General features: G+C 30.3%; 1 protein-coding gene across 6 annotated transcripts; it reads right to left on the reverse strand.

The window, feature by feature from the left end:
- Window positions 1-10,218: 10,218 nt before the first annotated feature.
- LOC113846092 (nuclear transcription factor Y subunit A-7-like) lies at window positions 10,219-16,806 on the reverse strand. 6 transcript variants are annotated; one of them, XR_003501632.1, is made up of 7 exons: window positions 16,712-16,768; window positions 14,483-14,545; window positions 12,290-12,423; window positions 11,582-11,669; window positions 11,322-11,426; window positions 11,073-11,237; window positions 10,219-10,846 (listed from the first exon to the last, which is right to left on the reverse strand). XR_003501632.1 is itself a non-coding variant. In XM_027473993.1 (6 exons), exons 2-6 carry the CDS (start codon window positions 14,508-14,510, stop codon window positions 10,661-10,663), a joined length of 618 nt encoding a protein of 205 aa, XP_027329794.1. In that variant the 5' UTR covers window positions 14,511-14,545; window positions 16,418-16,701; the 3' UTR covers window positions 10,228-10,660. The 6 variants fall into 6 exon arrangements, 5 of the variants coding, with proteins under 5 accessions (XP_027329803.1, XP_027329794.1, XP_027329786.1 ...); XM_027473993.1 differs by lacking the exons at window positions 11,582-11,669; window positions 16,712-16,768 and adding an exon at window positions 16,418-16,701 and having other exon boundaries at window positions 10,228-10,846; XM_027473985.1 differs by lacking the exon at window positions 11,582-11,669 and having other exon boundaries at window positions 10,262-10,846; window positions 16,712-16,806.
- Between the last annotated feature and the right edge of the window lie 351 nt (window positions 16,807-17,157).

Below are 17,157 nucleotides of genomic sequence, written 5' to 3' on the forward strand. Positions count from 1 at the left end.
TCCTTAAATTATTTACCCATAATTTTTAAGAGAATATACCAAACTTCTCCTGAACAATATAACATTGATGAAACTTTTTGACAAGAGAAAAAAATGTAGAATTGATAACTAGTATACCTAATTATTTCACTAAATAACGTTTCCTAGTATATATAATACCATACACATGTCTACTTTTGTTTGGACAATATCCAATGTTATAATTAATCTCAGCTCCAAAATTTCGTCATCGTGAAGTCACTTATACATGCTTATCGTCGTGAACTAGGCATGCACGACAAATATTTATATAACATTTTCATGAGTATATAGTAGTCATTAAGAAGAACTTAATCATGAGTAATGGCTTAAAGAACACTAGTGTATCCTAGTGTAGATTCTAAATGCTTTAATTACGATTAAGTGTTCAATAAGTTTTAGGCCTGCAAGCTAGCTAGCACATCTGAACCCAGAAACCCAACTTTGTGGTTGAGATCCACCAAGCACCAACCTCTCCCTTTTGTTGACAATTGATAGTGTTTCCCACCTCTTTCCCTTTACTCATAAGGATCCAAGAGCGAAGAGAGAGAGAGAGAGGAAAGAAAGATAATGCCTGAGAAAAGCAATTGACTTTTAGATATTTACAAGGTTGACATTTACATAAGGCTTCATGTCTTCGAAGTATCCAATGATCCAAAGCTTGCAAAAAATCACTCATTTAACTAGTAGTAGTGCTGGTTCCCTCTCTCTCTCTCACTCAAGTCATAAACTATATATTATAGAAATATAAATAATTAATGAACTTTTATATATATATATATATATATATGATGTGGACTCAAAGATGAGTCAATTGTGGGCTGGCTATACACAGACTCACTTGTGTTTTTTTGTCTCCCTTTGCTATGTGTTATGATAATGGAGTCCCCTCTATGCCTATAGCTTTTCCTTCTGGAAGAGGAAGAGATTTGGGACAATGAGACCCCGCCATTGGGTCAGGTCCACTGAGCTTTGTTTTCCATATTACATTGCGTGATTTTGTTAATTAAAAAACAAACAAAGGTGGAGGTCCCTTTCAATTCCTTCCAGTCCCATGCGAGGACCCCAAAAGCTTTTGTTTTTTAATCCTTGGTGGAGAGGTGATGAACCCTTTTCCTTACATGCACCAAAAGAGTGTCATGGACTCACTCACTAAGACCCCACCACCACCTCTCTCACTCTACAATTGTGTGCATGCCTTTGCTTCCATTTTACATCTCTCTCTCTCTTGTTTTCTTGAGGGTCCATGCATGATAAAGAGGTGTAAAGGTAGAGCTGCATAGATTAAAGAAAAGGGAACCCGGCATGATAGGATGCTCATGTGAGTGAAAATCTAATGTCTTTGTAGCTAATTATGGCAAGATATCATTTGTAATCGTTATGATTAGTAGTGGTATTTAAGTATATACTATGAATTTGAATTGCTAATTATACTTTAGAAAATAAATCAAAAGAGAGCAAATATTCCTTTTATAGTTTCTTAGTGAGGGAGTCTGATCATGCATTATTAACAAGTCTCCCACCTTGCCTATCATTTATCATCACCAAGTCACCATGCATGCATTGATTCTGCACTTTAAATATCTATTTTAGTGTATTACAAGTGATCGAAGAGCAAGTACTAGTGGTCTTAATTATATGCATTCATTATAAGGCCGTTTTTTAATTTTAATGTGTATTTAAGCATTTGGATGACTGTCATTACTTAATATTGGTATACATTAAGAATATATTTACGTGACAAAGATCATTAATTCTTTTCAAAATATATAAAAACAACATTACCCATTTGAATTTGGTCTCACCTAACAAATTTTTTTCATATACACAATTAAAAATTAAACTTTAGACAACATATTTAACAAACATAGTTATTTGTCCTTGTATTGTAGGTTATTTAATTTAATTAAAAGTTATACCGTGTTAATTTTTATTTTTTGTTCATATTGATGAATTAAGATTCGGATGATATCACCGTACAAAAAAAAAAAAACGAATAAGGTAAAATCAATATTTGTTTTCTCAAACATGTAACCGTCGTATATGTAATAATAAACACTGGAGTAATTGTGTTATGAATGCACAATAATCTTTTTGTTAAGTTGTATATTGTAGATAAGCATAAAAATAAAGTCATATAATTGTAGGTAAGTTATGATATGCGTAATAACTTTGTTGAGTTATAATAATGTACAGCAGGTTAAATTACTAATTAGTGCACCATAATTAATAGTAGGTTAAAATAATTTCAAAGATAGAAATGAAGATCAATTTACCATTTAAAAGTTAGTATCTTTAGTATTATAATCATGTTTTGGTGTAATGTGATTTTGATTTATATATATTAATAAAAAATAAAATTAAAATATAAAATCTTTTAACTATTCTTCTAGGTACTACTTTTTTTATGTAAGTATTGTTTATATTTTTATTTATTAGTTTATACAGATTTATATTATATCACGTAGGTTATTTTTAGAAGTTATTTAGAACAATATCTAAAAAAATTGATTTGTTTTTCATATCATATTTTGAAGGTTTAAAAACACGATAAATTTTTAAAACATAATTTTTTCAAATAAAATAAAAATCTCAGATTCTCAATTATAATACTTGGTGGTGCTTGGCAGTGAATCTATAATTAATTGGGTTTGAGGCATGCATAGCTTATTTTGAGCAGGATGAGGTTCTTGTAAACAATCTGTATGTTTAAATCCTTCATTCGTTGTTTGTGATTGGCTTAGTTAACTTATTTAGGACGCAATTGGGATACATACATCAATTATGACCCCAACTTTGACAATGGAGTCTACAACAGGCTATCAATACAACACAATACAATTAATAGAAAAAGGAAGAACAACACAACTGGAAACACTTTTTCTTCTGGGTGCACTTTCTTTTAATATTTTATTTTGTTAATGCTCCATAGTAAAATCATAGCCTAGACTTTTGCTTGAATGTCAACTTAACCTTATTTAATTGCAAGATTTTTTTTTTATAATTTAATGGGTTTTAAACATCTGCACTTCAATTGAAGTCTATTCACATGAAATTATGACTTGAAAAAAACTTCTTTCCTTACTCAATATTTTAGATTTCGCACGTCTGGCGGGGCATCCTCAGCCTAATTAAACAATCAGTGCTAATATAGATTTTTTTTTCAATTTGTACTTAAAGCTCCAAATCATGCTTCACTGTAATTTGAGAAGATATGAACAAATCACCAAGCTACAAGCCAATAGACAGGTGTTTCTATTTCTATTTTTCCTCTCTTGATAGGCATGCATAAGAAATTCTCAAAGATGATAATAACATGCAAATCTTATAAGCATTTTTTTTTTTATAATTTTCATGTCTAAACTTGTTTTTCATATTTGTACTTCTAAACCCTATTATATCTATCTAATCGCGATGAAATTTCACTAACTATCTAAAGCGGGCAGACAGAGACTCTTTAGCTTTGTTTTGTTGCACTCTGTACGGTACAGATCAGAAATTTTGGTGGTCCAATGCTTTGGCTAAAAAGAATTAACACTTGTATTAGTATTACTTAAAAATTTTAGGTTGAATATATGTAAAACAAATAAATTATATATTTTTATATATAAATTACGAGTTCTTATTTTAAAATAAAGTGATTTTAGAAATTACTTTAAGTAATAATATTTTTAAGAGTTACCTTTCTTTCTTATTATATAATTATATCATGTGATTTTTCTTACATTATAAAACTTTTATTTTTAATTTAGTTTTATTTAATAAAATATAATACTTATTAATTTTAAATATATATATATATATAGAGAGAGAGAGAGAGAGTTTTGTTTTCTATCCTTATAAAATAATTTCTTATTTTAGTCCATATATTTTTAAAAATTGTTAACTTTAGTCTCTTTATTTTTTCTGTCTTTGCAAAAAGAGTCATACATGGCACAAAGTTAATACATTTAAGTTAGTCACATCATCTTTTAATAAAGACTAAAAACCAACATTAATATTTTTTTAAAATGTAAAGACTAAAATAAAAATAATGATTTTATAATGATTAAATTTAAAATTTTATGTATGTTGAGATATATTTAAACCTACTTATTATCAATAATTAACAATATATAATGTATGTTTAATTTTTTTTAATCTAAAAAAGTTATTTAAATTTATGAATATCCGTATAATTCAGGAGAAATTCAGCTTAATATGTGTAAATTAAAAAAAAAAAATCGTAAGTACGGTTCAAGTCAATTGCTATAGAAGTATATTTTGTTTAATGTTATTGCTATTTATTTATTTTGGTTGGCGGAGGGTAGGGCATGGTAATTTCACAGATCAATAGCCAAATAATTTAGTTGTGATCGAGCATATAGTGTGCAGAAAAGAACCTATCCTTTCTGCTTCATGATCTTCAGAAATTCTAAATTAATCAGTTTCAAATTATGGAATTTGCTCATTATAGTGAACCATAAGAGACCAATATGCTATTTGAAGAATTGAAACTTAATCAAGAGATATAAAAATAACGGGTAGCGAAAGGTTTAAAAGTGTCAGAAAATTCCACCCTTTATCAATTCATATGTCAAAAAAAAGGTTATCAGTGTGAACTTTTGGGGTTCTTTGTAGTTCAAATTCTGCCCTGTAAATGATTGATAAGTTGTTGAGGTCAAAAGCATTATTACATCTCTGAATAAGATTCCCAAACATGTTTTTATGTGTACTCACTTTTGGTAATTGCTCTGCACTTTGTTTCTTGTCAATTTCCAAATTTTGTTGTACGCTAAAACTGCTGCAAAAACGTTGCTTAGTTGAATGATATAATAAGAATGGCATTTGTTATAGTAGCGAATATATGGCCTTAGTAAAATACGTGAAAGATGACTCCAAACACTTCCCCCTTAATTAGCTTTGTATTCTTATTTGTGGGGTTTATATTAAAACTTAAGTTCATTTTATGACCCAAACAAAGTTTACAGTATTTTTAATTAATTTGCTTTTTCATTGTGTAAATTTTAGAGGGACGTCATAAAAAAAAAAAAGAGCTAGGGGAATACATGCAAGATACATATATACTACTTTAAATCTATGTTAATTTGACTGTTTTAATATGTAGTAAACACATTAAAAAATTATTGAACATAGTCATGTTAACTTTAAGCATCATTATTGTTGCGATAACGAATAAAATCACAAATAGAAAAGGACAAATAACAAGTTAGTGATTGAGAATTCCTCTCAACCCATTGTCCAAAAACTTCTGGTAAATAAAAGGTGAAAAAAAAAACAACCAATTTTGCAGCAATAAGACAAATCCCAACAACGTTGAGTTTTGGCCAAAAATGATATGATTGCTTTGGTAGACTCACAGAATCAGATAATGTAAAACAAAAGAAGCCAACAGTGCTCTTTTGAATTTTGACATCCCTACTTTGATATTGAAAATATGTATATAATCATATTGATCGAAGGGTTCAGTGGCTGAAGAATCAAATCGTTGAAAATGTTCATCAATAATAGGGACGAATCACTTCTCTGACTTCATTTTCTTCATTATCTACTCAGGAGTAAAACCAAACGTATAATTAGCTTCACTAATAATTATATAAACAAGTTTTTAACCTTTATTCTTAAGGTAATGACTAACATATCAAAATTTAAGATTTGTTTAAACATATAATATTTAATGTTGTTAATGTATCTTCAAAATAACTTTTAATAAAATATTTTTTTGGTGAAAAGAGACATACACCTTATTTAATTAAGTTTCTAGATAAATTATCATAAAAGATGACAAGTAATATGAAAATTGAATAAGTTTTTTCTATAAATTAAAAATAATTTATTTTCTTAAATTTTAGAGAAATTAAGTGAAATATATATATATATATATATATATATATATATATATTAAATTAGATAAGCATAAGTTAATTTTAACTTATAAAAATAGTTTTATTCATTTTACTACCCCTGATATATATTTATTAAAAAAAATTAAATTGAATTATAACATCATTCTAAGTTTGGGCGAGACATAGATTCTATAATTTTTATTTTTTGAAAAATACTTCTCCCTAGTTTTCCCAACATTCATAAGTGGCCATAAGAACTCTTCAATTACTTATAAAATATTATGAAAACAAAGGTCAGGAAAAAATATTATGATGAATTATAAGAAAATGTATAATTCCAAAATTACTCAGAGTCACCTTTTAGCAGCTTATGATTAAGTCATAAAGTCTAGCTGGCAGTTAAGATGAGATAATTTGTATTGCTCTTCATATTAAAAATAAATTTTTCCTTTTTTTATTCTATTTTTTTCATATTTCTCTCAGTTTAAATAATTTTAAAATAATTTTTTATTTCTATTATCCCTCCCTCCCTCCCTCATACTTATTTATACCTTACTTCTTTCTTTCTTTACATTTTTGGTCGTGATTCTTAATTTTTCTTCACATCCAAACAAAACGCAAGTGAATTTATAATTTTCTAATAAGCAAAGGTTCAAGTGGACTAGATATAGATATAGGGGCTGGCTCATGGGTTGACATGTAAAGGCCTAAAAAAACTAGTAGTTTGGGCCAAAACATTAATAACTCATTTAATTTTGACTCTGTAACTTAACTTGTATAATCTTAAACATATTGAACTTGAGTGGACCAAAAACAAAACCATATTGAACTTGTAGATTGATGCATTAACTCTCTAACCTGCATAATGTGTCTAAAAATATAACAGAATGTAACATAGGGTAATAATTAATAACTGATTCATGTTAAGACATCATCGTATCTAGGATATCTTAATCATCCGGTGAAGCAATATAATGTTTGTCAAATTGAGACATTATTAATGTTGAACACCCCTAATGCTACCTCACCTTAATTATCCATTTCCTCGTGTTATTCTTAAGTCATGCAAATCTTTGAGTGACGTTAATGCAAATGTACACATGTTTGGTGACAAAATAAGAAGATACGCTAAGGGGAAGATGCATGGGAATTGATCTCCATACGCATGCACATAACATTTACAACCTTCCCTTTTTTTTGTTAGCATCATGTTGCATCACCTTTAAGAACCATACGAACAGATCCAGGTGAGCATTTGTAATCTTAATTTTGTATAAACTCGATTTTATAGAATTAATTTAGTTAGAGTTAAATTTGAAATCAAGTGATTTGCATTTAGAAACTTTCATATAAAGGTAAGGTTCTAGTAAAACATAAAAGCTACATTTTTTCACGATATCGTCTATTATTTGTTTTATGCCTATTACTACTCTTATTTAAATAATTTTTATCTAAAATATTTCTGTTAAAAATATGGTTATAAGAGAAAAGGTATTTAAGACTCAAAATTGAAGCAACCAAATAAAATTATTTATCCTAGAATGACAATCTCTGCTTCCAAACTTGATTTTGGAGTCTCCTACCATTTCTCCAAACGTGCTAAATCAGATTCACTGGAACTTCGGTTTTGGCAAGAGTGGTTAAATTTCAATGTTATTATGCTACTTTTGGAGCAACAAACACAGGCTCCCCAACTGCATTAGTCAACAGAAGAACACCAACCAACCAGGAGCAGTATATTGTTAGTTGCTGAAAGGATCAATAAAAATAACCTTTCACCAGCTACCAAAGACACTCACATAAAGCAATGATAATGTCTAGTTGGATGTCCACCATAGGGTTGTTGTGGGGAATTTTAGACAGCAAACATGTTACTATAGTAAGGATTTGGAAGCGGGGTAGGTTGCTATGGCTTTCAGTTTAGATAAAAGAACAGCAAAAAAGTGCAAACAAAAATAAATTCTAAAAGTTGGGGAGATGAAGAACTGAATCCAAAAGTATATGGTTAAATGTTCAAAAGTGGAGCTAAAATGGTCCCCTTGGACCCCAATCCATCAATAATGATGCAAACAAATGAGAAATCTGATCAACCGCTTTTTACTTTTACATCAAATTAAGAAAGTATAATTAATTTTATAAATTTTTTTAAAAGGTTAATAATAAAACAATTATCTTACTGTGTTATTTTATATATTTTAAAGCAACTTGAGAACGAAATAATATTACAATTTATTAAAAATTATTATAAAAAATAAAAGTTAATATATAATTTCTATCAAAAAGTGACTTAAGAAAACAGTTATTAGTAAATGTTCTCCCAATTTAAAATTTTAAAAAACTATAATATTTTTTAACTTATAAATGTATGTAAGAATAAAACGTTTTTTCAACTCAAAGTGTCATAAATATCTTTTTTTTTTTGTGTCTTTTTTATGCTATCAAAGTGAGTCTCTTTTACAAAATTTTTGTACATTTCTTATGTTTTCTTTTTCTCTATTTTTATACTTAACATTGAAATCTCTTATCACTTTTATCTTTTTTTTTCTTTTCTGTTAACTAATTTTTTGTCTGTTCAAATGTGGATTACTTAGTTAACACAAGATACAAACTTAAGTTTCAATAAGATAAAGAATTACTTTTAGTTTATTATAAAAAACTCATAAAAGAAGAAATTTTGAATTTCAGATTTACAAACTTGAGTTTAATAATAATACTAAATTAATTTTAGTTTATAATAGATAACATATAAATAAAGAAATTTCAAATTTCAAATTCATAATTTATATTTCAGAGAACATTTATAAAAATTATTTTTCAAGTAACTATTGAAGAGCATAAGTGTATTCACTTTGAATAATAATATTTGTTAAAGTGATTTGAGTAACTCTCTAAAATGATGCAAAATTATTTTTTAATATCTTTTTTGTTTTAGTGTCTCTTCAAAAAAATTTAAATTAATCACACATTTAAACCCGTTCAAATTAGTACTTTCTCTAATATTCATTTCACTTTGACGGTCAAATGCCAAAACTATGAAGATTCAAATTCATCTAACTTGATTACACTCACTACAATATAATTTAAATAAATTTAATCTATATAGAAACTTTCACTTTGCAATCCATTATTGGTTTCCAAAATTTTATTAAAATGCCAACAGGGGAGCATTTGCTAATTATTGTTAAGAAAATTCTAGCATCAATTTATTTTTTCATGTAATAAGAAGGGACATAGGAAAATCTTACCTCCGCAATTGACTGAATAGAAAAGAGCCATTTATAAAAGAATAATGAACCGGGGGAAATTATAACATTTGGATTAAATTCGTTTCAATGACAGGTTAAAAAATTGTAATACAACAGGCTTGACACTTGATGCTTACGAAATTAGCAAGGGGGGTTTCATTTAGCAAAATTGTAGTACAAAAGGAAAATATTTTTTGAACCAACAAATGAGACACCAAAAGGTGTGTCCTTTGTAAGTAGGATGTGTGAGTACAGAAAAAATTAAAAATAGGTGAGATATAGAAACAATCGTATGTAGTATTACGCACAGTGCCCATTTTTAGTGGTAACAAATGTTATGATAAAACTAACTGAAGCTTCAAAAACAGTTATAAGTAACCATATCATGCACAGATTTAAGCTTCAGAGGTAATACATGCTGAGCATGATCAGTGTTTCTCCCACTTATCAAACACATTTTCTTAGTGCATACGTGAAACTACAGAGCTTCACATGGATACCAAAATAGTTCTAACATAATACGAACATAATTGTCAATTTGGGAAAGCAGGTCTCAGAAGCAGAACAATGAACAATGATATACTATACAAGTACTACAACAACCAGAATGCAGAAACATTTAAGTCATGCAAAAAGTACCATAGTTTTAGTGTTAGTTTGATACCAAAGTAATAGTAGAAACAAAGCCCGATGGATTATCACTTACGAAGAAAATTAAAGTGATAAACTTTCCTTCAAGAAAAACATTTTAGTATCTTTCACCCATACAATAGTTGTTCCATCATAGTTTACATTTCTTTTATTTCAATTACTTCCATTTTTCCTCTTGAGGCGGGAGAGGGAAGATGTTCTACTCATACATCTTCACTCAATTATTTATCTTTGAATGGAAAATATCATGCATCTTACAGCCACGTGAAAAGATCATGCATGACTTCACATAGTTATGTATTATTTCTTAAATACACTGATTATAAAATTTAAAATATTTTTTTATTAAAACATTAATAACATTTTATAATATTTTTTTTTCACTTTCAATTCCTTAAAAAGTATAGCTTTTGCCATCTTCTTTATTTATGCTATTCTACTAAACTCCACCAATCATGATTTAAACTAGTTGAACTTAGCATCTTCTATAACAATGAATAAGAAGTAACAGATGAAAATATAATATGTCTCTCACAAGCTAAATAAGCATGATCCAATTCCAAACAAACCATTATGGCTTCGGATAATCTCTAATCCCTCTGTGGCACCAAATAATACAAAGAAAAGCCCACACAATAAAATCTAACCTACAAAATGCTATAGAAAGGACCACATCGGGAATAGCACTAGTCAAGATCACTTCAATTTACATTTTACTTGATTTGTTTTGCACCCTTCCTAACATACCTACTACACAAACTATACCTATACCTATGGGGTTGTACAGGGCCAGAATGAATGGTACCGAGATATCTGAGGATGCTGTTGATTGGTTATTGGTCTCGCAATATAGATATACAACCGATCCCCACTGTCTTCAGCATAACCATTTCTATAGTCTTAGGATGTTCTATCTGATGGTGTAAGCTCATTTTTATCAGAATTGAGACTGGCATTGGACTGTGATTCTTCAGTTGATGCAACCTCATTCTGTTGATTCTCAGTTTTCTTTGAATTCAGAAACCGACCTCCACATCCTCTTGCTCTTCTCAGTGCATGCAAATGTCGAGATTCATGCAAGTATGGCTGAAACATTTGTTTATAGATCAAGTAAGTACATCCATAGAGATAGATGCATGGGAGCTTGTGAGTCAAATAAATCCAATGAGGCACATAAAAACCAAATCAACATCAAGAAGTTAGCAGTTGACAACACAGCTTCCAAGAACCAGAACCTTTTTCCCTTCTTTTTCCTTTTTTGAATAATATTATGTTTACTTAATCAGGTAGGGATAGGGAGATAGTGATGTACCTTCCGATTCCTGGTAGTCTTTTTTTCTGATTCAGCTTTAGCACGGGACTGTCTACGTCTTAATATACCATGATACTGTTTTGCATTGACAAACACAGGCTCCTCAACTGTATCAGTTGGCAAAGGAACACCTGCTTGTTGAATTCCCATTAACTGAAGATGGACCTGGCACAGGATATGGTTCAATAATATGTGGATCTTAACAAGCACATAATATTAAAAACATCAACATCAAAAATTAGAATGAACCATTGGATGTCCACCATAGGGCTGTGGGGGGTAAGGTTGTGCATCATAGGGGGCAAAGATACTTCTGTAGTACGGATCTGGATATGGGTAAGGGGGTGGCGGTGCCTTCAATTGAAAGAAAAGCAACAGAAATCAATATAAGTGCGAACAGAGTTTACATTCTAAAATATGATGGGACAGAAAATCAACAGCAATGTAGCAACAAGATTAAGAATCCAGAAGGAGGGGAGGGGGGCACAAAAGTAATTCAATCGCCTGACCAAGTCTGAGCAGCCACTTCTTACTTCTTTGATATGACATCAACAAAACAACAGGCACCAGTACTTGCTCAGGCAATCATTCATTAACCTTCAATTGTCAGGTCAAAAAACTTTGGTTATTTCAAGAAATTAACCTCATCACCAAACATAACCTCTAAGGAAACTTATTTACACAGCAAAACTTCAGACAATTGCAATGTAATTCATTATTATTGTCACATTAGAAGTCTTTAAGCCATCCTGGGTAAAATGTATGTGCCGAAGCAGTTTCTAAAACATCAAATTCCAGCATCAAGTTTTCCTTTCATATATATAAAGAAACTTTCATTTTAGTACATCATAAGAGTTAAGACACATGGGGAAATTCTGACCTTACGGTTCAGACTAGTGCTATGAGCTAACTCATTCAAAAATTGAAGGAAGAACAAACTTGGGCTAACAAATTTCATCATTAGATATTAGACAGCATTCAGAATCAAATTTATTCAATGACAAAACAAAATAAACCCTATGTATCCATATCTCTTTTAACTACAACAGGTAAGAAATGTTTGATGGCATCAAATGGCTATGGCCTACCTATACAAAACAAAACATTCCTAAGGATTTTTGAATTTTGAAATAAAGCTCCAATGAGAGCACTGAGGGTGGCAAATCACTGAAGAAACCATATTTTGTTTTTTGCGGCAAAGAAAAGATAGCCCATACCATAGCATGCTCAGTTCCAAGCTGTGTAGGTGTTGCATACTGAACATTCTGAGTACCAATACTTGCATGAGAAATTCCATTTGCAGAAGGTTGCATCTGTGATTCTGACTGCTGCTGCCCATCAGCTTCATTATCTGGAAATAGTTTCAGCCTTCAGATACTACTTTTCTACATTCTTTTGGGGCCCCGAAGGGTAGGATTAATTGAAAAATACAAAACTTCAGATAGCACGGAAAACAAGCTCAATAAAATTAAATAATAATGAGAAGTCATCCTAATAAATAAAGGACCATAAAACAAGGGACAGTTTTTTATTCTGCATGTAACACAACCAGAATGGCAGAAACAAAGGTTTGTAAGTTTTAAATCACAGAGGTTTCTGTAGATATTATTTGGTTTGAAAGAAACAGAAAAAAGTGATATTCTTCTAATAGAACTTTTATGCCTAAATCTCTAAGCCATTAAATAAAGTGGGATTTTATAATTTAATTCCTTTCTCATTCTTTTTTGTAATTTACTTTTTTGTATTTTATTTCGGTATGAAGTGGAGCTTTAGAATCTCAAAGATTTATTATTAATGCATGCTACTTTGGTCAAAAGATAACTTCCTCCGCTACAGTCCAGGAGTGTGTTGCTTCATAATCATTCAATAAAGCAGTCAATAAACACAGAAAAATCAAAGAAGAGAAAGAAAAAGGAGGAAAAAGAAACAGAATTTAATTAATAATAATTGCAAAACAAGAAATACAGATTGTAAAATTGAGAACATAAAAATAATTCTCAGCACAAGTTTTATTTTGTAAAGAATCCAAACAACTAATCAAGTAAGAATTCTCTAAATCATAAGTAAACAAACTAGCTGAGAAAAACTGAATTTGAAAATTGCTAAATATTAACATATATAGTGTAATAGGTGTCATTAAATTTTCTCAACAACAAAACAGAGAGGGTTTCATAGTTTCTTACAAAGTTATAACGCAAAAGGAGTATTTAAGTTCAGACAAATAACTTTGGGCTTTCCCATTTTATAGCTGAAGTTACTACATCATTGGGGCTTAATTTCTGTACATCCTGCAATTAGCTTTTTATAAATATTAGGAGCTTACAGTTTACTAAAGCAATTTTGCCTGGCATTTTTCCAAAGAGAAAATAGATGGACCACAAAAAAAATAACAAAGTACTACCAGGGAATTAGATTAAGCAGAAATGTTTCAATTTTTAGATGGATATTAATAAGATACTCAAATTCCAACTGTCCTTCCACCCTGCAGCCTCCAGCGGGAAACAACAAGCATCAAATAGACATTTACACTTCAATTGTTTACACTTCAATTGTTTTGGGAAAATATCTATCAGCACTGAAATTTTACGCACATTATTACAGCTCAGCACTTCACACCATAAAGTTTTAGAATCTAGATTCCAGATTCACATAATATTTTTCAAAGATGTCATTCTTACTCTTATAAACAGCAAATTAAAAACAATAAGGTAGTAGATTTTGTAGGTCAGACTGGTAACTGTTGCATGAATTGCCCAAAATTAAAATGGATTGCAGATAAGCTACAATAGCTAAATTTGGAACAAACAAGTTCCAAAGTTCAGTTTATGAATATAAAATAAGGGGTCAAGGCTTGAAATAATAAAATATGTGGGTCTCCCTGTGTACCCTACTTCCTTCTAAATAGTATCCCACTATGTCTTTTTGGTCTCCTTGTGTCTCTTTTTAAAGGTGCATATTCAGTAATTTCACATTAACCAGGATCTATGTAGGTCATTGCCTTACATTTCCAAGCCATCCCAAATGGTTTTCCATCTCACCTTCATCCTCTCAACAATCACAACATTCCTAACTTTTGTACTCTATATCTTTTGCTCGATACTGCAGTTCAATACGAAGATTCCAAGCCATACAACACGCATGTATAGCAGCAATTCAACAAAACTTAAACCATGGCACAAAACTTTTAGGAATCCTAGTATTAGCACAACTTGTTGATCTAGAATCCATGTCAAGGTGTTTATTCTGTTGAACAATGTTTCTTACATCAATGACCACATTAGACAACAAAACGCAAAATAGTTTTTCTCATAAATTGTTCATTATTGGGAAATGAATGTAATCCACTTATCATGAATAAAAAAGTAGCTTAAAAATTAAATTGGAGAAAGGAATTTTATTAATGTAAATACCTGTGAGGTCATGAGTAGAGGAAGTCATGATTTCCTGATTTACATGCAACACTGTGCCCTAATCTGGAAGCAGAACAAACATTATTAACAGAATTCAAAAGTATTGCATGTATGTACTATGAAATGAAGAAAAATGCTAGAAGCTGGTAGTCTATGCAATTATAGTTTCTTCAAATGAAAAGGAAAAAGCTATCTTATATACTGTGTTAAAATGTCCATGCAACCAGATAACAAAAAACAAGAGACAAAAACTAATATCTAAGACAGAACGGAGCTCACAGATGAGGAATAAAACCAGGCAAAAATTTAAAGATGTACAAAAATTGATATAAATAAACTCACCAAGTTGCTATAATTGTTATAATTGTTCATTAGCTCTCGACGTAGAAGGATTTGGATTAAAATACGACAATTTCAGAACAATAACATCAAAGAAAGGGAAGAAAGTCTCAGGGACCATGTAGCATGCTAGTTTGGTATGCCCAAGTACAACCACAATAACAACAACCAAGCCTTTTTCCTACTAGGTGGAGTTGGCTACATCTTACATGGATCAAACAATACCATAGTATTCTATTGTGAATCATGTAACCGTTGACCTCTAAATCCTTCTTAATGATTTTACCGATAATTTTTCTTAGTCTCCTTCTACCTCTCCAATGATAGGGCTACCCTCCACCTCATCTACTCTCTTAACCAAGGATTCTACCATGCCAACCACCTAAGGCAAGATGCTACTATGTTTTCTACAATAGGTGCTGCCCAAATCTTTTTTTTTATAAACACTCATTCCTAATCCTACCGTGTCTAGTATGTCCATTCGTCCAATGCAACATTCTCACTTCTGCTATATTGAGCTTATTCTCTTGTTGGATTTTCACCACCGAAGTCTTGGTTTCAGTTTCATACAACATTGCAGGCCTTATAATTGCGTGCTGAAGTTTTCCCTTAAGCTTGAGGGGTACCTTTTAATCATAGAAAGAACTTGAGGCACTCCTCCATTCATCCACCCCACTCAAATCCACTCTTCCATCACATCTTCATCTCCGTCAATATCTGTGATGGACCCAAGATACTTAAACCATGTAACTCGTGGTAAAGCATTGTCTCCAATTTTCATCTCTAAACTAGGATTAGCATGCCTCTTGCTAAACTTATATAATCAGTCATTTAACATAAGATCTCTTAATGCAGCTAAGGGAATATAGAGTATAGCAAGTGATTTGATTTTCATGCTCTATAGAATATGAGTAGAGTTCACTAAAAGGATTTGCAAACAATAATCCATTCACATACGATCAAATTGTTTTAGTACCATCTGTTAATTATAGCTTTAAAAATAGGAGCTCTCCAGCCATTAGGGATGTCAAAGGGATAGATCATATGAATTTTGGATTGAAATATAATGGATGAGAATAAACCATTCATCCATTTAAGATTTGCTAAAATTTAATAAAAAGGAAATCACAAACAATGCATCACTCCGACAAAAAAAGAAAAAGTTACCCCACAATATTCCCCTGCTCAAAATAAAAGTTGACATTATTCCTCATATTGAGTTTTAACCTAAAAAAAATTAATTACATAACTATCTCCTAACTTCACATCTAAATACCATTTTAAATAAGCAGACTCATATTCACCGCTAATCAAGTTACCAATCTAGTAATTGCAAAATTTGCATGCAAAACTAGAGACAAAATCCACACTCGGTGTCCATTCCCAAAGTGTCAATTCTGAACCCGATACCATCAGGTTCAAAATCAAAGATTCATAAGCATAACCAACCAATAATACAAAAAACACAAGTTCACAATAAGTCAACAAGTAAAAATTCTTTTCTAATTTCTGATTACCTATGCGATTCACACAAGCACAAAAATGAAAAAAACCCAAAACAGATAATTCAGACGGGCAAGAATACGAAAGACCAACCATGTAAATAAGAAAAAGAAAACTCCTTTTTAATTATTTGTTGGCACAAGTACGAGAAGCAAAGCTTGGAAAAACAAGAACGAAGCCCAGAAACAAAATAGCAAAAAGATTCAAAATTGGGTGGAAATGGGAGATTTTGGTTGAAGTGATATATGGAGAAGCCTAAGAAAAGGGAAAAACAGAGAAGAAGGAAGTGTTGTAGTTAGCAAATTGAATTGAATTGTGTCGGTGGTTGGAAATTGGAAGTGGAAAACAGTGACAGAGAGAAGAGAAGAGAAGAGAAAGTGTTCTTACAACTTAGGACTGTGTCTGTGTCGTAGTAGCTGCCACCTATCCACACGACACCCACCCAAATCATAAATCACACAAATAAAGGAACACTTAACTACGTTTATTTTTAAGCTTTTTCATATTCTTCATTTATCAAGTGGTTTCTTTATCAATTTTAAAAATATAATTCTTATTCTTATTTTATTTTTGAATATTTCAAACTTTTTATTTGTGTTTAGAAAAATTAAATGAATGAGAAACATGTGATAATTAGAATTGAGACTAAATCAAAATGTGGTAATATTAAATTTTTTATGATAAAAACATTTTATGAATAATTTATTAAAAAAATATCAAAAATTAGTTAAGTCATAAGCCAAAATGATTTAATTTTTGTATTAATGATATTAGTTAAAGAAATTAAAATATATGTTTAATTAAAAATATAACAACTAACATATTTTATTTTT

The sequence above is a fragment of the Abrus precatorius genome, unplaced genomic scaffold (assembly GCF_003935025.1).
Source record: "Abrus precatorius isolate BTA unplaced genomic scaffold, Abrus_2018 Scaffold10, whole genome shotgun sequence".
Lineage (NCBI taxonomy): Eukaryota > Viridiplantae > Streptophyta > Magnoliopsida > Fabales > Fabaceae > Abrus > Abrus precatorius.